General features: G+C 37.2%; 1 protein-coding gene across 1 annotated transcript in view; it reads left to right on the top strand.

Annotated features, from left to right (window-relative positions):
- FBXL17 (F-box and leucine rich repeat protein 17) overlaps window positions 1–22,237 on the top strand; it is a 280,832-nt gene extending 258,595 nt beyond the window's left edge. The window contains exons 8-9 of the mRNA XM_015849457.2: window positions 284–426; window positions 17,370–22,237. Coding sequence (XP_015704943.1) covers window positions 284–426; window positions 17,370–17,507 — 281 coding nt within the window. The 3' untranslated portion in view covers window positions 17,508–22,237. The remainder of the gene's footprint in view (window positions 1–283; window positions 427–17,369) is intronic.
- The last annotated feature ends 542 nt before the right edge of the window (window positions 22,238–22,779 follow it).

Below are 22,779 nucleotides of genomic sequence, written 5' to 3'. Positions count from 1 at the left end.
TTAAAAGAGTTCACATGGAATATCTGTTCTAACTGGTCTGTTTGTGTGAATTAAGTAGATAGAAAAATGTAGCAAAAGATCTGTTTATCTCTGGTTTTGTGTGTGTGTGTATTTGTATATCCATATTCCTTATTTGATGGCTAATCTACAGTTACAAAATGCTAAAATAAAGTATTTGTTGCAAGGTATAAAAAGCTTTTGACTATTCCTTTTAAATATCATTTAGCCTATAAATATAACTGAGCTTACTGTTTTCTAATTCTGTGTCTCACATTCTTTACAGCTCTGATAGCCATTGGAAGATACAGCATGACAATAGAGACGGTGGATGTTGGGTGGTGCAAGGAAATTACAGACCATGGAGCCACCCAAATTGCACAAAGCAGCAAGTCTCTTAGATACTTAGGGCTGATGAGGTGTGATCAGGTAAGCAGCATTCACAAGTGAGAGAGCGAGTTTTGATGTGTGTAAATGTGGGAGAGAGAGAAGGGGAAAATAGAACTGTGTCTTGCTGTACGAATAGGCTTGGTATTTACTGCTGTGCTAAACTTCCTGGTACACTGTGTTCATATATTTTGCTAAAAAGTATCTAGAGAGCTAAAAAGAGCATTATAAATTTTTGCTGACATAGATTTTCAAAATACACCCACAGGCTACACCTACAACCTCAAATAGTCACAGAAGTTTTATGTAAAATCTGCCCTCTGAGAATTTTGAGTATTTTTGGCTAAAAGTGATTGGTATGTCATGCCATTACAATGATAGACTGCTCTCTTTTTTAAAAAGAAGAAAAAAGAAACAATAGAATACTAAAAATACTGCAGTGCTACCTCCAGAGTGATTTTCTATAAGTCTGCGTTCTTGCTCCTAGGTAATGGTCTTGAAAACAGATGGGGAGAATAAAAACATAATACTTTATATATATGTGTATGTATATAAAATCTTAATATCTAGCTTTCTCACTTGGAATATGTTAAAAATGCCTATAAGATAATTTCATTAAAAATAATAAGCTTTATAGTATTGCTCTTTTACACAATACTATTCCATAGTTTGAACTCAGTGTAAGTGACAACTTTCCTCCTCAGCTGAGAAAGAGGCATAACTACATTTAAGTTTGGAAGCCTTTGGGGAAAAAAAGGGAGATGCAAGATTGGCTTGTATTCAAGATAATGAATTTCACATTAGGGAGGCCTCACTCAAAATGTCAGTTTGGTGCGGTGGCCAAAAAAGTAGGAATATTGGTCAGAGTGAGGAAAGACAAATCTAGCTCATTCATGCCTTACTTGTTTTCAGAGACTATTAAAATATTTGTTCTGTATCTTTATGAATGTATTTAAACTAACGTTGAGTTAATATCCTTCAAATTGAAGCTTTTCCCTCACATTTTAGCTTCAGGGGCCCCTTAGTTTCACTAACACCAAAAGCTGCCTTTTTCTTTTCATTACTCTACTCTCACCTCAGTATAAACATGCAGAAAAAAGATTTTCACTCTAGATTTGTTCAAAAGTGAAAAATATCGTATTATGTGCATTAAGACTCAACAATAACAGATGTCTTAGGTAGAACCTCAGTGTACAGAGCGCCTTAGTTCACTACCTGACGAATTTTGTGTGTATAAATTGATGTTTTTTAAACATTCAAATATATGGTACAGTCTTATATCAAATATATTTCTTTTTCTGCTTTTTCCCATAAAGCTCATCACCCTTTTGTCCATCCATAAAGGAGAAAAATGTGATTCCTGGGATGTAGTTTAGTTTTTTCATGACTTTGTAAACCATGTCAGATACTACTGACAGTAAAGTACAATATAGCATTCCTTTGGGAATTGTTCCCACATCTCTCAGAGGGGTGCCGTCTCCTGACACTATTTCACACTCTAATTATGAGCAAATTGAACCCACTAGGTAATGCATAGCCATTGGAAGCATATTACTTGTCTGATGCTAACTTACATGTTCTTATTCAGCTGTGAATTCGGTTGTATTCCTGACAATTCCATCTTCTTGTACTTAACAAATGAGAGAAAAACTCATGTCTCCTAAGATGGAAAATGCATTTCCCAGCACAAGGAACAGAATCTTGCTCTACTGTTGTCCAGATAGCATTCATTCATAGTTATTAGTAGTTACATCATATTCTCCATTTTCATTAAGCTCCTAGACAAGGATGCTTTTACCTAGAAAGTCACTAGAAGTAGAAAGATCAAGAGAGTACAGTCCCACATCACTCTATATATAGACTTCAAGAATCATGGCTTAATTCAGAGATGAGAGGGAAAGATGTCTGGGATTGGGGAAGAAATAGCTGAGTCACTGAAAGTTCAGTCTCTGGTTTCAAATCTGAAAATACACCTACAGGGACTGTGTATCCTTCAGCCATCACAAACCAAACTTCAGGGTCAAGCTTGTGATTCTCATCAGAAGCATATATCTCAGGTGTGCAAACTCCTGGTTGGATATAACCTGAAGAAATATGTTTTCTAATTCTAAACTGTTTCATGTTCAAAAACATTACTATGCATACCTTGCAATACTTTATGGAAGACAGTTTTTTAAAAAAAGGTAAAACAACAACAACAAAAAATCCACAGTATTTCAGCTGGTGGTGAATAATAATTTCTAGGTCAGTTTAAAGTTAGCAATAGGATTTTGTAAACCCAGCTTTAGAAAGTTATCATTGCAAGGAGAGGTTTAGCACTTGGGATGAATTGCTCTGTCTTACTGATGCTGACTCCCCTTAATCTCCTAAACTTTAGTGTATTATAAGAGCCAATAGAAGAAAAGAGTGCATGAGTTTCTTTGATGGATTGTGCTAAGATTATGTACTTAGAGAATGTTCAAAGGGTTACTTGACCCTGGGAATTAGATCTGACCCTGAATCACCTGATCAATTTTACATATAGTTATTTTGTGGATTTAGTTAATGTTGAACAATCAACAAAGATCTAATAAGTGCAATAATTTTATCCCGTCTACAACTGCTATAGAAAATCAATGACGTTGATGCTTAAAACAAGTTTTACTACCTCACTGCTTATACTCTGTGTACTGCAGTCCATATTTCTCTTAATTGCTGGTTAATGCTTCCCTAGCTCTTTACAAATGATTATGAAACATCTACTGTCTTTTAGTCTCTAATGTCAATTGCAAGATGGAAAAATAGTATTTTCTGACAAAAATTCCATGCAGATAGATAAACAGTGTTGACTCTGTATGCCTGCAAGTGTGTATGTATGTGTGCATGTACGTGTGCATGTGCATGTGCTGTGTCTGTGTGTATGTGTCTGAAGTATGGTAGCCAAACTTGTTAAGAAATACTGTTAAAGCATTGTGATGCTAGGATTTCTAAAGGGAAACATTTTCTTGCTTGTGAAGCCCTGATGGGAAAAATAGCTCCACAGACAGAATGAAATAAGTATCCTTGACTTGAAAGTTTTTGGCAGCTGGAAGATGCCAGCTCCCTTTTTTCACTGCAGATGAACAGAGAAATTACTGAAGAAAACCATGTCTTCAACTGTCTCCCTCCAGTATCATGCAGAACTAATTTTTTCCAGTGACTGCTCTTTTAATTTAAAAATGTCAGCGTCCAGCACATCATTAGAGGGAATTCTTTGGTGGTGCAAAAGGGTTTATTTACGTGCCCTGTTGACTGAAATTCTTGCCGTTGGTCTGTTGCCAGCTTGCAGCAAAGACTGGGTTAGATTTTCCCCTTTTAGCCAGCCTTCTTTTTCAAGACACTGATTGTTACACTGGTACCAGGTAGCATTTGTGCTTTTCTAGGAATTCCTAGGCATTGGAGGGGAAGTACTTAAACAGAGTTACATAAGGAACATATGTACGTAGACTTCAAATGGTTGCCACTAAAATACCCTTTATGACCCAGGCTCTGTGGAATTTCTTTGATATGCTCTTGACATAAATTAAAGGCGTCAAGGGTCCTCCCAAGAAAGATCAGAGAGGCTGCAAGCTTGGGCAAAGGCAGTCTCTGTTTTACGCCATTGATTATCTAAGTGCCCTCAGGCAGTGGGTTTCAGTAGATGCAGAGCATTATTGATCCACACCATGAAAATAATCAAATTATTCATTTCTCATCAAACTACTGTTGCCATGACCTTTCTTTTTATCATGTTCTTTACCATCTAACATGCACACCACAGGACCAATATGTTCTTTGCCTGAAAATAAATGTCATTGTATTTGGAAATCTCATAAAAACCACTGACTTTACTATGAGATCATCATAATGAGAGCACGTATTTAGGATGAAATTTTCTAATGAGCATTTTTCAACATTTCAAGTTACTTAATAGCAACATAGTTGCTACTATATGGAATACAGAATACAAAATACAGAAAAAGTCGAATATCAAGAAATCCTAAAAATCTTTCAGAGCTATCCATATTTTGTTTTACAGTACCTAGAGAAATAATATTTTTTTCAGTGTAAGATCACTAGAGACAAGGTTACTGAGAAAACGTCTTTCTTTCCTAGTTGTCACTGGCATCTCCATAATGGAGTCAAATCTGGTTCTCTCCACACTACATAGCAGTGGTTTCTGTAGCCATTGTAGAGCTCTGAATGCACTGATACTGCTGGAGAGGTGTGGGGCAACCTGAATGCTTGGGCCTGTGTCCTGGTGGCAGCCTAATTGCCAAAGACAAGCATCTCATCCAGGAAATCAGAACTCAAGAGATCTTATTATATAGGTATGGTGGTGAAACCTACTGCTTGTATTTCCATGGCCAGCACTGGTAGTGTTAGCTTGATCTCTGCAGAGTCCTCCAGTGTACTGGACAGGCAGAGTGAGATAAGTCCCTTTAACGATCAACAACAGACGGGCTCTGAGAGCCTATTATCCAGACATCCAGAAGTTTTTCAGAACTTAGGAGGTAGACCCTAAATGTTTGCAAGTGTTCATATTTTGGACAATACACATCACTGGTTACCTGTGAGCACACACCAGAAGACTCAGAGACATCTCCTCCCATTTGGTGACTCTCATGGATGCACACTGGCCTTACAGCACCCCTGACAGAGACCCATCTTTTGGACACATTGCCTCTCAGACAGAGTGTAGAACACAACTCTGTCCTGAATGTGTTTTCAGCAAGAACTGTGTGCAAATACATCACTGTACATCTCCATACCTATGTGTGTGTACATAGCAGCATGTGCAACAGCACAGGCTATATGTATTACAAAAAATGAACGTTGTGGTTCTGATTCTCCATTTACTTTGAAAACAGTAAAAGATTAGATCAGTAGTAGCTGGCATCTTAGGAGAGCCATTTTAGAGTTTTGGGATTGGAATTGGTGCAGAGGCCATGGCATTTCTGTAGTGTTTCTGTAGGCCCATTCACAGCAAATACCTGCCTCCTTTTGTCCTGCTGCCTGGGCCACACAAGAGATGCAGCTCCCAGTGCCCTGTACAGAGGAGAGCTGCAGGTGTGGGCCCTGCCTCCCCCACCCTGCTGTGGGACTTGCAGAAGGCACAGAAACACTCAGCCACTGCTCATTCAGCTGGGTCAAGTGGTTTCCTCAGAGTGCTGGTTCCAAGTTCACGGCAGTATTTAGTTCACTTCTGCCCAGCCTCCCACTGCCAATAACATGGCTGTCCATGAAACCAAATGTTAATTTTATCTCTATTTTTATCACAGCTTATGAAAGAGTATGCGTCCTTTATAAATCCAGCTGGTAAATAATGGTGATTTTTTGAGTCTTCAGACTGGTTTCTTGTGCAGCTAAAGGGATACTGGGATCTGGGGATTCCTGTGGGCAGTTTCAGGACACTTGCTTTTGTTTTACAAACACAGACATCAGGACTCCTAAGAGCCTTATATGCATCCTCTAGGCATAAACTGGAGCCCACATCAGAATCACAGATTGAAATCCAGATGTTTCAAGTTTCTTTGCAGTGTTTTACATTCCTACACCTAGTTAATAATTATTTCTAAATATCATGTATTTTATATTTCCAAAATAAATCAGAGAAAGAGAGTAATGTTCTCAATGCTATTTATTGCTAGAATTCATTTTAAAGAAGTCTTTGTAGCACTTCTTTATCATGCTTTCACAAAATCCCAACCAGCTCTAAATAATGGCAGTTTGAACTCTTCACCTTTATGGAAAATGGCTGGATATCACCTAGGAAATCATGGCTAAAAACTTGACATGTTTTTCTGGCTGATAGCTTGGCTGGTTGAATAATGTGTCAGAATTATCTTCCCATGTTGTTTTCAACTTTTCTCACACAGAATTTCATATTTCAAGATACTTTTACAGCAAATAGCTGTGGCGCTATTTGCAATGGTTATAGAGCATGCTGCCATTTAAATGCAGGAGACATTTCTTGAGAAAATATGCAGAAAGAAGATGCTGAAAAACAAAGGCCTGCAAAATTCAACATTCACAGCTATGTGTGAACAAAATGAAGTGAGACTGACAAAGTTGGCTGTGAATGCATACTCAGTGTCAGTTAATAAATCATCATGGCCTTTTTTCTTTTTTCCTTACTCTTTTTTTTTTTTTTTTTTTGGAAATTCAGATTACTTCTAATGAAAATGCATCTGAGAGTCTGCAGCTTATTCCAGATGACTTTCTCAGTTCAATTGTAGCATGTATTTCCTATTATACTTTTACTAAGCACTGAAATCAATGGTCAGTACAGCTGACCAAAAAAAAAAAAACCTCAAACTTTTGTATTACCACAAGGAAGATTAATCACCTCTAAACATAGAAACAGTCAATTAAGAAATCATTTGTATCCTAAGTAAGATTTTTAGAAAATTGGTAGATTTTAAAAAATTATTTATTGATTTGTTCTTCAGTAAAGCCTGTTTTAGAAACATTTTGAAATGTATTTATCCTGCACAAACTGCAAATCATTATACTTACTGGGATGCAGTTGTTGTTATATGTGTGGAAGTGCCAGATTGTGGAAAAAGAAAAAAGAACTCGAAAGACAAATAGAATGTTCTGTTTAATTTATATGTATGCATTATTAAGCATGTCTGGAAACATTTTTATCCTTAATTCACAAACTCTTTATTTAAATTTGAAGCTGAAGCAAAGGAAGTGAAAATATCTAGAGATAAGGTGTTAGATGAATCTTTAAATTTCAAATGAGTTTTTGTGCTAAACTGTTCTTGGTCACAAGTGGAAAAGCAAAAGTTGGCCACGGCTTGTTTTAATATAATTAGTACAGCAATCAGCCTCTCATCTTCAGAAAATGCTAACAATTCTTACTCTGATCAAAAGCCTAGAAAAATCGCTATCATTTCTTCTTTTTATTTTTTAAGGGGTTCATTCTGAGATTTGAAATTGTGGTTTTGTGATTTTGAAGAGGACTGAAAATATCCAGTCCTTTCCTTTAAAAACATTTCTATAGCACTTATTTTTCTCTTAAATCACTATAATTTGTTGAGGGGGCTTTGCTGCATATTAAAAAGGATACTCGTGGTGGGTTTTTTTGTTTTTTTTCTTTCTTTTTTTTTTTTTTTTAATTTTATATGTATAGTATAAAAGCTGCCAATGAAACGTCTCTTTACAAGCAATGAATAATTTAGATTCATAAAATCTGTGAATCTCATTACAAGGAAACTAGTTACATCCTTGATAATGCACAAATGGGGAGAAATAGCATTTATTTCTTATTGTTTTTCAGTATAATAATTTTAGGAGACAGAAGAATATATTTTTTTCCTGGTTAGCTAGAATAACAGACCCATTACACGTATGAATGAAGGCATCTACTAAAAATATAAAAAAGGATTTGTTTATTCAAACTGAATGCTTTTGTACTTCTGATTTAACTCTCACTTTACCAAAATATTTTTATCCACCAGGCTATTAATTAGGTAACATATCTGTGGCAGTAGGCTATAGGTGGAATCTTCTTGAGTTAATGAGTTGTTCTTACTGTTAAAAACAACTCCGAAATGTGCTGTATTGCAACAAAAAGATGGGCCCTCAACTACAGGTCAGTGGTTTGAAATCAGCATACAGACAGCTACTAAGGAAAACACAAAGTGAAGTAGTCAGCATTTTTATGATACTAAAAAAGAAAGAATTTTTTAAGCAGCATAGTCCTCAAAAATTTGAAATCATTTTTGCCAGCTGACACATTTTGAGGATTATTTCTATGTTATCTTTACAGGTTCCCATTTTGACAAGTACCACACTAGAATATACTCAAATTAGTCTCAGTGTAACAGAATAAGAAGGAAAATATTTGGTGCTTTTAATTCAATAGGCTGAAAGTAATGTGAAAGAATATTTATCACTATATAAATAAACACTGTAATTTCATTGTATATGGCTCTTTATTAACTGCAGTTTTTATATGTAAGAACAAAGCAGTGCATGGAGTTTCATCATACATTTGAAATAATTATAATGCTAGTAATATTTCTACCTTGCACAGCTATGTAGGTGGAGTCTAGAAGTTCATCTGACTACAATGAACAAAGTTAGCAAGCCAAGCAACCAGCCAAACTAAACTGCTCTTTTAGAAAGGTTTCTCTGAAATAATGGAGAAGTAAGCCCTCACAGTAAGCAAAGAGAATTGAGACTGAAAATCTTTATCACTTAACTTTAATATTCAATAATGTGATGGCAGTAATGATTAGCACAGCAAGACCAGAAACACTGGCTCTTCTAGAAAACTGTGCAAACTCACAGAAGCCTGAAATAGATTATGTTGTGAGCTTGCAGTAACGCTTTCCTCTCTGTGACTGTAGCAACTGTGCAGGGACTAGCAGTTTGAGGCACCTGTATAAACAACAAGGAATCTCATCCCTCTAGGACTAGATCTTTCTGTCAATATGTAAGCAAAGAACTAAAAGGAAGGGGGAGGAGGAGGAGGGGGAGAATTTAAAAAGTGGCCTTATTAGATTTTCTGAAATCCTTCCAAAAGTGCTACTATCAGATATTAGACAGTTTGTGTATTCCATTTATTTCATTTCATACCACAGAAACAATTACAGATATTACTACTTACCAGCTTCCTCCCCTTTCCAAATAGAAGTGGAAAATAAATTGCTGACATTTGACGTAATTAAGTTGCTGAATGTCATGAAAATAATAGTACAACAGTATTTTGGGGAAAAAAATAAGTATAAAAAAATTCTATGCTTACTTATATTTTAGAATCACATTTTTATAAGTCCAAATCTACTATGGTTACATGTGCTTGTGCGTGCTTTATTTACTTATTTATTTATTTATTTATTTTATTAGCAGCTGCATCCATTAAGTCAAAATACATCTTTTTGTTGCTGTTGTTGTTGAAATTGTAGGGGTCTTTATTTGGACTATAGGCTGTTGTGCCTATAGTTGGTAGTGCTGTAATTTTATTAAAGTCCTAAACAAAGGGTCTGCCCCTGGGCATGAGGGCAGTCATTGAAACTCTGTGGAATATGTCTGCCTTCAGTGATCAAGTGCACTTCACACAAAATGTTTCCAGAAATCTTTAATTTTGTTATGGCTACAGGCAACAGTTATAATTGGGCCACCTGAGAATATAATTCATTCAACTATTAGCAGAAAACGAAATCAAACATTTGTTATTAAGTACACTTTCTATAGGACAGTGACTTGGGAAGCAAACTATTGCTTAGAGAAGAGAAAGTGAGTATGAAAACACATGGTTTTTAGTAACTCTGAATATTTTGGATTTTGTTGTTAAAACATTAGAAAAATTTGGAACATAAAGTGCTTCTAAAATCTTTAATTATGGATGCACACAATGACTACTCTTTCATTTTTTTGTCCACTAAATGCAAATTGGTCTTTTGTGTAATAGTATCCTACATACACTGAGACAGAATATCATACCAATAATGCTACAATTTCAATAACTTCATAATAAAACCCTTCTGAACAAAAGGAAGGTTACATAACAGAAAACACCTGCATTGTCCCTAGAAGGAGAGTGTCTGTGATGTTGTGAAAGAGCTGCATTCCATACTATGCAGCAATTATTTCAGCAGTCCACGATTCTGGGATGTTACAAAAAGCAAACCGTGGAGGAGCACAGGCAGGTTTTCCTAAGAAGTCCTAGTGCTGCATCTTTGCACTAGTACATTTCTGCAAGTTTCTTTTGTTGGTTTTATTTTGTTGTTTTGTTGTTTTTGCTGTTGTAATATTCCTTTTTTTTTGGGGGGGGGGGGGGGGGGAGAGATTGGGAGGGGGAGGAAAGGTGCGGGATTTGCCTTGGGTTTTGAGGGTGGTTTTTTTTAATGTGATCCTAAGATTTTTGTTAGTTTGATTACTTTGTTTAATTCTTACCAAATCACGTGGCTGCTTATTGATTTCACTTGGAGTGAAGATATTTTTTCTTTTGAACTATCAATTGAATTAGATGCTACCCTGCATCTTTTCCTTACATTAGAAAACTTGTAGATTAGTGGTGAATACTTCTTCATGGTGTCGAGCAGCATAAAACTTCCAGTTTGGGTGATGATTCTACTCTTATTTCTTTGTACTGACTGTTCTGACTGACATAAACCAAACACTTTTTGAGGTTTTAGTAGCTTTAGAATCAGAAGTGCACTCCAAGACTGCCCTTGATACAACTACAGGAGGGGTTTTGGGGATGAAAACAGTCCTGTAACTCATCGTATTAAAGGAGTAATGAGAATTAAAACCAAAGGCTCTTTAAGAGCCTTGTATTTGCCACTTACTATTCTACTTCAAGACATCTATTGGACATGACATCAACTTTTAGCAAATTAGCTAAAAGTAAGTGGGGAAGTCTTGTGTAGGAAAATTCCTGCTTATCTTACTCATTTATGAATGAAGCTATCAGTCTCATTAAAAAGAAATGTCTGGTTCAACTGATGGTTTCAACTTTAATCCCTAATTTATCTTAACAAGATTAGGAAAACTTGACTCCCATGAATTTAATCAGATCTGTCCTGGGAACAAAATGAAAGCAGAAGGTAAAGAAAAGTAGACCTTAATCCTAAACAATTATCTTTGGGATCATTTGAAACTTTTAGAGATTCTTTATTTTATGATCTAGAAATCAAAGAAAAAAGTATTGAAATTATCCTTGCAATTCTTTGAAATGACATGGCAAAACCTAAAAATTTTCTCATTTTTTTTAATGCTTGCAGTTTGAATTTTCATGTGACAGCTCAGGATTTCATAGAAGTAGTTTCTCACGATGTGCTAGCAATGGTGTGCAAATCAGTAAGTAATGGCATACAGATGAGATGAGTAAACTTCACATGCTAGATCAAAAATCTAAGTAGATATTTTTCTGGGAGTAGATTATCAATTGAAAACTGTAGTGTCAATATAATCTAAACGTAAAAAATCACTAACCTGAAATTTCAGCTCATAAATGCCAGTTAGTTTCTTCTGGGAAAAAATATTTGCAGACCACAGGGAATTTTTTTCCACCTTTCATCTTGACGATCATTTTACTTGAGGAGCAGAAGGAAATAAGAAGGCAGGTTTCCCATTTTTATCATTATTTGACACACATTGTTATGTATACATGGCAGAACAAGAATGAAATTATTCATCACAGAAGCGCTCCCTCAATCCATTTGTGGATGTTCATCTACTTCACATGGACTAGAGGATGCTCTTTCCCAGATAATTCTTAGTTGTCATGTAAGGAAGTGGGGTTTTGTTGGTTTTTTTTTGTTTTGGTTTTTTTTTCCAGTGCAGATAACATTGGAAGTGTTCTTTGAACATTTACACCATCCGCACAAGTAAAAATTCAGGAGGCCTCAACCCAAATAAAACTTCTGCCACAAAGTCAGTTGTTCTCTTCAGGGAGGTAGGGGTTATGTATTCAGATATCTTTAAGCAACACAAATTCAAAACCATTATTTCAAGGTAAGCGCTCCAATTGAGCTAGGAGGGTATGATATCACTTTCTCCTGACAGTTCTGCAACTCATCTGCTTTGTTTTTATGGTGGTCTAGAGTAAGTTATGTCAGAAAAGATAAGTTTTAAGCTGAACTTTGTTGTTTTGTTCTTTCTGTTTGATGACCAGATTCATACACACATATTGCTTTGACTCTTAATAGTGAGGACTGCATTCTTTCATTATGTATTAAAACATAATTGAAGGGCTATTCAAATTCAAATGTGTGATTATGCATTAGGTAATCTAGCTAGTTTATCTTTAGCCAAAAGTCTTCCTTGCGACAAATCAAAACATAAAGATTAATAAAAGTTAAGTGGAAGAAAAATACAACATTCTAAGGGATATTAAGATGTGAAGATCTTTATTTCTTATTCAGTGAACAAAACTTTTCAAACTGAGAATGGAAAATTGCTCGTTAAGTAATTAATTTATTTTGGGAATGGCATTCAGTGCTTTTGTTTTATCAGCAGCCAGACTGCTTCTTAACAGCAAGACAGAAGCTTCTGTTCTAATGGTTAGACATAAGGCTTCTTTGCATCTTAATCCTACTATTAGGGAAACTTATGAGAAGAATACCAAGGGACATGACTCAGATGTTATTTATCTATCTTACTCATTAACAGGGAACAAAGTTTTCTTGACTTCTCATATTTTCCTGAATTTTATATGGTGTAGATTTATTCTATTGCTAAGATACTAAAAATTTTACACTATTTATTTTAGTTTTTTACCAAATATTCAAGATTTATAAATATTTTGGTATGGAATCAGTTGTAGTTGTAGTTGTAGTTTAAAGATCCTGCTTTGTCCCTCAGCCTGGGATCCATACAGGCTGTCCCATTACCAAGTAGGATCTTCTTTTTCACTCTTCTGTTATATAGTCTTGAATTGAATCCATCTTGTCCAGTATATGTCCAATGAAGGTGGCGCAGTGGTAGGAAGGCCGCTTGCAACACTGGAGGCCCAGGTTCGAATCCCCCCTGTGGTGCAAGTAGTAGAAGTGCTGCTCTGCTACACAGGAGGCTCGAATCCCTGGACTCTAAGGTCCCTTCCAACCCGCACAAGACTGTGATACTGTGATACTGTGATTTTTTCACTGTTTACAGTTATTTTCTTTGAGTTAAAACTATTTGCGTATAACTAAAAGTTACAAACATAGGCCTCTCCAAACATAATGTTCCATATTTATTTTCATGAAAACAACAGATGCTAAAAGCACAATAACACTATTCGATAGAGCAAATTCTCTGCTACAAAACACTGTTTTTGAGCATAGTCACCACCATTGGCTATGCACTGTTGCTAGCTATGAACAAGAGTCTGCATGCTCTGCTCATAAAAATCTGCACCAGCAAAGATAACCACTGTTTCATAGCTGATGGCATCGTTGCTGGGAAAATGTCACCTGTATAGTCCATCTCTCATCAGCCAAAACACAGGAGGCACCTTTGGTGGACGCGCTAAGACAATCCAGACAAGACTGGCAATATTCTTGTGTGAGGCTGATGTTATCGTGTTGCAGGAGAAAGACTGTATTCTTCTCTGGCCTGACTGTGAATGTTTGAGCCTCCAGGCTTAGTCAGGATTCTGACAAACTTGCATATAGTGTTCTTTCTGTTCCTTTGTGAGCATTTGTGGGATCCATCTGCCACAAAACTTGCAATATTCCAGCATTGCCACCACTGTTTCCAATTCATTGAAGCCTATATCCACCTCTCCACATACTTGTCCAGTCAAAATCTTAATGGGTGAGCTTATCAAGACTCTCTTCATTTTGTGCTACACTGTCACTGCTGAAACACACCACCCACCAACTCACTGCACTCATATTCACTGTTTGGCTCCATAAATGTTCAGCAAGTGTTGATGAATGTCAGTGGGTGCCATTTTTTCCACAAGGAGGAGCTCAATGACACACAATTGCTTCACACACATTTCCATACCAGATGCCATTTTGTTAGGCTGCCCCTCTGCTGCCATCTGTCACACAGCAACAACATGTAATGGAATATTGTTGGAAGATTTCAGCCTCCAGTGCTGTACCACCAACATCTGCCTCTGATGCTGTGGGCCAACAGAATAAAACAGGAGACGTTACTTTCAGGGCAGCCTTTGTATATTTGATTATTTATGATGAAGTTTGGGAGAAGAACTTCTTCTATCATGAGAGTCAGTTTTTTAAACTTCAGGTAGTTTCGTTCTGTGGCAGTTATGTTTTCAAGTGTATACATAGGATTTTGTTATGGTTTAACCTGGCAGGCATCTCACTACTACACAGCCTCTCACTTGCTTACCCCAAATGGGAAGGGGAAAGAACCAGACATGTACAAGTGCAAGAATTTATGGGTTGAGATAAGGACACCTACTATGTTAAGCCAATGCTGCAAGCAAGTCAAAACAAGACATTACTCTGCTACTTTCCATCATCGGGCAGGTGTTCAGCCTCTTCCCCACCAGCAGGACTCATTATGTGTAATGATTTCTTGGGAAGACAAACAACATCACATTTTCCCCCTTCCCTCTTCTTTACCTCAGCTTTTATTTCTGAGCAGGATACCACATGATGTGGAATATCCCTTCTGTCTCCTCCCAGCTCCTTAGGCATCCCCAGCCCCTCACTGGCAAGACAGCGCAATAAGCTGAAACCTTCTTTGCTCTGAGCAGCACTGCTCTATGACAGCTAAAACATTCGTGTGTGTTCAACACTGTTTCCATCAAAAATCTAAAACACGGTTCCATACATCCTCTTTGAGGAAAATTAACATTATCTAAGCTAAAACAGATGACAAAATTATGGTTTGGTACTACTTAGTGTTGCCTGGGATCAAAAGATTTAAAATGACACTGTAACAAAAATAGGGAAACCCGACTGTTCAGGTTTGGTTCATAAAATATCTGACCTTGTTGTAAAGTCACTTCTGCAGTGGTTTTGCCTGTTCTCTCATGCTTATATTTACTTTTAACTGTGTTTGTCACTCGATATCAGAAGTAGTAATTAGTAATAATTGTATTATGTATTATTTATACTGCAGTAATTTATTTAAAAAAATAAAATGACCAATGGCTAGCACTAAATGGTTTACCATAGATTTCTTCATAGATTTTAAGACCAAAAGATACTACTGTAACATCATCTGTCTTCCTTATTATTCTGGGCCACGCTATTTCACTTAAGTTAGCCTTGCAGTAAATCAGTTACTTTAATGTAGCTGGAGTTTTGCTTCTGTAAATGTGTTCAGTCTTTGGATAGAAAACCCCAAGTATGGAGGATGTATGGCTTTCTCTGATCACGGCCTCTTGTCCTGTATTTGAACATCCTCTTTGTAACAAATTTGTATTATTTGTTTCCCATAACAGAAAATCTGATTATAATATTGCACCAATTTGCTCTCTCAAACCATAATATCCATGCTGTACTAACAAATAACATCTAACAGGTTTGTGTCAAAGAATAATAGCCTCTATCTGCTGTTAATATTTTAAAAATATTGAATGGATTGATGGTATTTCTTCTCCAAGTTTCCAGTGAGGAAGGAGTAGCAGGGGTATCTTCATTCTGGCTGATTTACCACAAAGAGAAGTTACTTGTAATGTTATAGATTTTGCCATGGCTGTGCACCACAAATGTAAAGAAAAGAGGCTTTTGGACTATTTTTGAATAGGCAAATAGTAGCAAATATGGCTTCGGAAATTCTTCCCTTCCAAGCAATATTTCTGTGAAGTGCAGCTGACAGTTTGAAAGTATGTATGTATTCAGCTATAAATATCAAATATTTTGGAGGACTTGTGCTATGTCTGATTTCATTTTGATTTATTAAAAGTCACTTCTTGTTTATCAGCACTGGAAGAGGTTACTGTTATGTAGTAATTTGCCAAAAGAGTACAGTGTGTACTATGAAAGGAAGTTAAACCGGTTTTCTATCCAAGTCAGTCTCAGCTAGATGAAACTTCCAATGAAGATTGAGTGTTTCTATTATGAAAGTAGAAGAACTGGATATTAAACCTTTCATTTATCCCTGTCATTGTGAGCAATCACTGCTTAGAAGGATGCACTCCTTGTTATCTTTTAAGGACAAAAAGTATTATTAGATATCGTGGTCACTGTGCTTTAAAATATTATTCACAAGATGGATCTTTGTAAGGATAGTAAATATTTTAGTACTTTTTTTTTTTTTTTTTTTTTTTTGGTTTTGAGGGACACTGTGGGGAGAAAGCAAGTCACGATATCTGTTGTACATGCTACTGATCTAGGCAATTCAGCGCTTAAATATAGCACTGGCATATTTTAAACTGTCCAAGTATTTTAGCAAGGATTTTAAAGAGAGCTGCATAGGAGTTATGGTTCTTCAGTTAATCTTTCATTTATCTGAAGGCTGAAGGAAGCTGTCTGCTTTTGTGATATGAACTGCAATCAGCTTAAAAATAATTGACAAATTAATCCTTTCACAGAGCTGCAATTGTAAAGGTGTTAGATTTAGCTTGGCTTGTCTGACTGCCCTGTCTAATCAAGAAAAAAGGTGCTATCTTTGATGTTTAAGATTTAGAAGGGACATCCCTGACCTAACAAGCTAGTATATTTTAATTATCGATCCCCTCATTTCTGCCCACAAAAGCCTTTGTTCATTGATAGCCTCACACCAAAAGACTAAAACAAAAATTTCTGACTGGGAGGTACATGAAGACAAGCAGGTACTGGAACATTTGGAAAAATTAACCTGTATTACCAATTTATATACCTACAATATAAAACAGATTGCATTCTACTCTTCTAGTTATTATCTCTTAATTATCATTGTGGTCATGTTGAAAGCCACCATACAGTGGAACTTAATTTCAGGGCTAATTCCTGCATAGCATGTATAAAAGTAACAAAAATGTACCATAAATTAATTGAAAAAATTGAATCAATTTCCATTTCCAAAGCCAAGAGAAATTTCAAACCCGTGTCTGCTTAAGTATTGTTGAAGTAGTGTGTTTCTATTTCAAGACAAAGGAAGAAATATATGCAGTGCGCTCTTAAAGAAGACTGCCTGTCTATGAATAATTATGTTTTGTACAGTAGGAGTGGCCAGTTTGTTTATGTATGGAATTTAAATAGTTCAGCATATTGTTAAACACTGTTGCAGTTTTCTAACTAAGCTTTTTACAAATGGAGATGCTTCGTCTTTCTTTGCTTTTTCACTTTCAATTGAAAATAATCAAACAGTGTGTACTAGAATGCTGTATCAAAATTCTCCCTTTAAGATGGAGTTGAGCTGTTCATTATGTAGGTTTGTTGTGGGTTATTTTTTGTTTTGTGTTTTTCTCTAAAAGAGGATCAAATTCTGAATATTTTTGATAAATGAAGCCTACTGTGTCAATAGACAGCCCAATTCTGCTAGTCCTTCCAGGAGTCCAGTTTGATTATTTATTTAGTTTGAATAACATTGCCCTTTTTGTTCACTTTTTTCACATTTTGGATTCTTTTCTTCAATTGCAGGTGAATGAAGCCACAGTAGAGCAGCTGGTGCAGCAGTACCCACATATAACCTTTAGTACTGTTCTACAGGATTGCAAGAGGACATTGGAACGAGCTTATCAAATGGGCTGGACTCCCAATATGTCTACTACCCCTTAACGTCATGCACCAACATGACAGTTCCACTCTGCTGCTTTCGGTAGATCGAATGGGGACTGCACAGGTTCACAGCCTTTCATTGTGATATATACAATGAATGCAATATAATTGTTAGTTTACAGAGGTTACAGTAAAATGGAAAAAAAGCTGTATACTGACTTTGATGTACTGTATAACTAAGTCCTGGTATTGAGACAAAATTTTAGAAAAGCATCCTATTTCTTTGTTTGCATAAAATAAATGACTGATTTCTTGAAGTGGATTCCTAATAGTTCTATGGATAGTGTGGGTTATAAAAGATACAAAGCTCTTTTTTTTTTATGTGTGTTTACTTTGCCTTGGTTGTGTGTATTTCCTTTGATTTGTAGATGTTAACTCAGTGCTAGCACCGGTATAGCTGATCAGCAGATGCCTGTGCTGAAACTGGGAGCTACACTCCATGCTTATTATTTACTAAAGTTACCCTAGGAGTTTTAAGATGCGCAGCGTATAAGAAAAAATACAAAGATCTGTGATTGTCTTATAGACTTTTGGGGAATTACACAAGTCATCAGTAAATGATTATAATGACTGAATAGCTATCTAATGGACAATCATATAATCATCAAGTCCTAGAACAGTTTGGGTTGGAAGGAACCTTAAAGATCATCTCATTCCAATCCCCCTCCTGCGAATAGGTTGCTCAAACCCCTTCTAATGTGGTCTTGAATACTTTCAGGGATGAGGCATCCACAGCTTCTGGGCAGCCTGTCCCAGTGTCTCATCACCTGCTAAGAAAATAATTTCTTCCTAACATCTAATATAAATCCACTCTCTTTCATTTTAAAATCATTCTCCTCAGTCCTATCATGACTTTTGACTTTGATGCAGAGTACCCATCTTTCCCATCAGTCCCCTTTACATACTGGAAGGCAGCTGTAACATCTCCCCAGAGCATTCTCTTCTGCAGGCTGAATAAGTCCAACTCCCTCCATCTTTATCACTTCACAGAAGTTGTGTCTTCTTTTATTTTGTTTGTTTAAAATGGTCATTTAGGAGATATTCTGCAGATTTAGAAATCTTTTCACATTACAGGTTTTGCAGTAAGTGAGTAAACAGTGGTTGAACTCATACTCACAACCTGTTCCCGCTACATAACCAGTCAAGCAGGAACTGAATACACCAACAATCAGAAATAAATTAAGGGACAGTTGTCATGGAGTTATCTAGACCAATCTATGTCCATGACAGGGGGGCAGTAGGCCTGTGGGTCCCCCATCCCTCGACAAATGGGAAGGGAAAAAGGAAAAGGGGTAGGGAGATGGGAGCTGGGCTCATGGAAACAAACAGAGCAGCAGCATCGATCTAAGGAGGAAAACTTATTTTACTAATTATGATATTGGAATACAAGATAACAATATAATACAATCTGATTTAAAATGAGGCTAATAAATCAAGTAAAATAAGAGAAAGAGAGAAGTTTCCAAAGACTGAGACGCCTACTTTGAAATTGAAGGCGCCATTGCTTGGAAACACACCCACACCCACTGCCAGGCAGTGAGAGAAATAGCCAGCATCACTTTGTGACGTGTTTCCCTCTCCAACCTTGAGGTCCTCCGAGACATGTAGTTCTTCTCTGTATTCCACATGATGTTATGATATGGAATACCAATAGCAAAAATTACACAACCATGACATTCCACCCATTATTCAACATCACTACATCATGCTTAAAATACATATATATATATACAAATAAACAATAATTAAAATGCATTACACACACAGGTCTATATACATATATACATGGAATTACTAACTGCACTCCCCCAGCATCGAATTCCCTTGTGGTACGCACTGAACATCCCCATCTTTCTGCATCACCCACCAAGTTCACCCAGATCTCTGGGCAAAAACAGTTACACAGAGAGGTTTGCCCTTTCCAGAGGCTGGAAGGACCCAAACAGCTTTTCCCATCATGTTCTTTACATGTACTACAGGGACCTTATCTCCCTCTACAGTATGTAGGTAGCTGGATTGGCTAGGACCATCACAACTGACATCCTCTAGTAATGACCAATCAAGTGGCTTCTGACAAATGCTTCTCACAGTGCTTAAATGTTCCACCACCCATTGCTTTCAACATAGTTTTCAACAACCCACTGTATCATTCAATTTTACCTGAAGCTGGTGCATGGTAGGGAATATGATAAATCCACTCAGTGCCATGATCTTTGGCCCAAGTATTTACAAGGGAATTTTTGAAATGTGTTCCATTATCAGACTCAATTCTTTCTGGGGTGCCATGTCTCCACAGGACTTGTTTCTCAAGACCCAGTATGGTGTTTCGGGCAGTAGCATGGGGTACTGCATATGTTTCAAGCCACCCAGTGGTTTCCTCTACCATGGTAAGCACATAACACTTACCACTGCGAGATCGTGGCAAGGTGATGTAATCAATCTGCCATGCCTCCCCGTATTTATACTTTTGCCATCACCCTTCCTCCCAGAGAGGTTTCATCCTCTTGGCTTGTTTAACCTGTCGTGTGGGGCTCCACTCAGCAGCTTTCCATTTGCAATTCTTCCCTACAATGCGACATGATCCATCAGTGAATAGGGCATATTTCTTTTCATTTTCTGGAAGTTCACTGTATGGTGGGGCCTCCTTAGCTTGTGACACCTCTTCTGCTGGTGATGTTCCAAACGTTTTACCTTCAGGCCAGTCCATGATCACCTCTAAAATTCCTGGATGACTGAGGTTCCACATCCACCCTCATTGTGTAATCAGTGCAATCCACTTGCTCCAGGTGGCATAGTAGCATGATGGGTGGAGGGAACCTCTCCTTTGAACATCCAGTTCAGCACTGGCAGTCGTGGTGCCAGAAGGAGCTGTGTTTCAGTACCGACTACTTCAGAAGCAGCCCGAACCCCCTCATACGCGGCTAAGATCTCCTTTTCAGTTGGAGTGTAGCTCTCTTCGGACCCCTTGCACCCTCTACTCCAAAATCCCAGGGGTTGGCCTCGGGTCTCTCCTGAGACTCTTTGCCACAAACTCCAAGTGGGACCTTTCTCTCCAGCAGCAGTGTAGAGGATGTTCTTTACATCCTGTCCTGTCCGTACTGGCCCAACGGCCACAGCACGGGCTATCTCCTGTTTAATCTGTTCCAAAGCCTGCTGCTGCTCAGGACCCCGTGAAAAATCATTCTTCTTCTGTGTCACCTGATAAAGGGGGCTTACAATGAGGCCTTAGTTTGGAACGCGCATCCTCCATTAGCACACTATGCCCAGGAAAGACTGTGTCTCTTTCTTGCTAGTGGGTGGAGACATTGCAATGATTTTGTCAATCACATCTGCTGGGCTACTGACCTTGGTGTCCCAAAAGCGAAGCAACCAGGTAACAAGAAGTTCATTCTGGCGCCGTGTAAACTCCTTTCTTGAGCCTTGGATTTCAGTCATCTTCAGGACATCCATCCTGCCACTTTGTACATAGGAACTGAATTTCCTGGGCAGGTCCTTTTACTTTGCTTCACTTAATAGAAAAAACAGCTCATAGAAGAATTTGGATTATTTGCTCTTCTTTTGTGAAAACTTCTGCTGTATTGCCCCACACAACGATGTCATCAATGTACTGCAGGTGCTCACGAGCACCCTTTTCCATAAGGAAAGACTTTTTCTCTCAGAGAGTGGTCAGGCACTGGAATGGCTGCCCAGGGAGGTGGTGGAGTCACTGTCTCTGGCAGTGTTCAAGAGGCGTCTGGATGAGGAGCTATGAGAGATGGTTTAGTGGCTTGTGGTAGCTATGGTAATGGGAGGGCTGTTGGACTAGATGATCTTATATGTTCTTTCCAACCTTGTGATTCTATGATTTTTCTCAATTCATATGTGGTTGTTATTTTACAACAGATCTTACAATGCAAGGAGCGCTTACCTCAAGTAGACATTCTAAACAAGAGGCCTATTGTTGTAGGTATTAAATGGTAGTATCACTTGCTTTGTAATATGGTGTATTAAAAAAAACACCAAGAGTATATTCATTAAAAGATTAATTTTCTGAGTGTCACGCTGCATTATGAGGAGTTAATTTTTACATGGGGATAGCAAAAATATAGATACTGCAGTTTCAATTTGAAGTTGCATTAAGTTTAAGAGTATTACTGTTTGGTTAAGAATATTTTTTATGTGTATAACACTGGATATTTGTTTTTTAGGGGTAACAGCATTTTAATCCAAAGTATGAAATACTTAAGCTTCAGCTGAAGAATTGCTATTGTTGTCAAAATGTTTTGCTAATCCAGAAAGTCTGATGTAGTGTAACCTAGAGAGCTTATTTAGTATAGCTGCATAACTCTGTAAAACTGTAAGATGATTTCCATGGCATAGTTTTTTTACCAGAGAAACATCAGCTCACAGTAATTCTGGTGAGTCTGTTGAATGTTTTCTTCTTAGACTTCTCAAAATGGGGATGAACTAATTTCTTTTAAAAATATATATATAATAAAGTTTTTGCTTTAAATATGGTAAATACATGTGAACATGTGTAATGCTAGGCTTTCTATTTACTCAAAAATGGCAACAAATATTTTCAGAATAAAGCCAATGAATTATATTGCAGATATAGTACTGAATCTTAGTCATTTTCTTTTCATGTCTTTTTATGACTGCATTAAAACTATTCACACAATTTGTAAGTTTCTATTTTTCCGTGAAACTTTTGACCTTTCAATGGGTTGCAATAAAAGAAAGAATAAAAATCTGATGTCTTTCATCTGTGCTGCCATTGTACTTACACTCTACTAAGAGAAAGAATGAAAATTCAGTCCTGAATATTCAGAACTTATCTGGAGGTCCTGAGCCAACTGATCTAAGCTGGACCTGCTGTGACAGTGTTTGAACAGCTGAGATCCAGAAATATTTTTCAGCCTGAAATACTCAGTATTAACAAAGGGTTTTTTTGTTGTGTGTGTATTTAACAGATATAGTAAGTCACTTCTTCCCTTGTCACTTCTGCTATTGAGTCACTTCCAGTAGTTTTGCATTCATCTGCTATAGATTTCTCCCTTATTTTTCTAAACCAATCAGTCCAAGATAGGAGTTTTGCTGGCCCACCCCTCCTTACTTCACCACAATAGAGAACTCTATCATTTTTTGATTGCTCTGCCTAAGACAGCTTCTGACCACTGTGTCTCCTGCCAGTCCTTCTCTGTCTGAAAACAGCTGGTTTAGAGGGGTGCTTCCCTTGGTACCTCTTACCAGCTGTATAAGGAAGCTATCATCTGCACATTACTGGAACATC

The sequence above is a fragment of the Coturnix japonica genome, chromosome Z (assembly GCF_054131305.1).
Source record: "Coturnix japonica strain WE chromosome Z, WE-NBRP24, whole genome shotgun sequence".
NCBI classification, from domain to species: Eukaryota; Metazoa; Chordata; class Aves; order Galliformes; family Phasianidae; genus Coturnix; species Coturnix japonica.
Note: the sequence above shows the minus strand (reverse complement) of the source record. Positions and strands in the feature narration are given on the sequence as shown.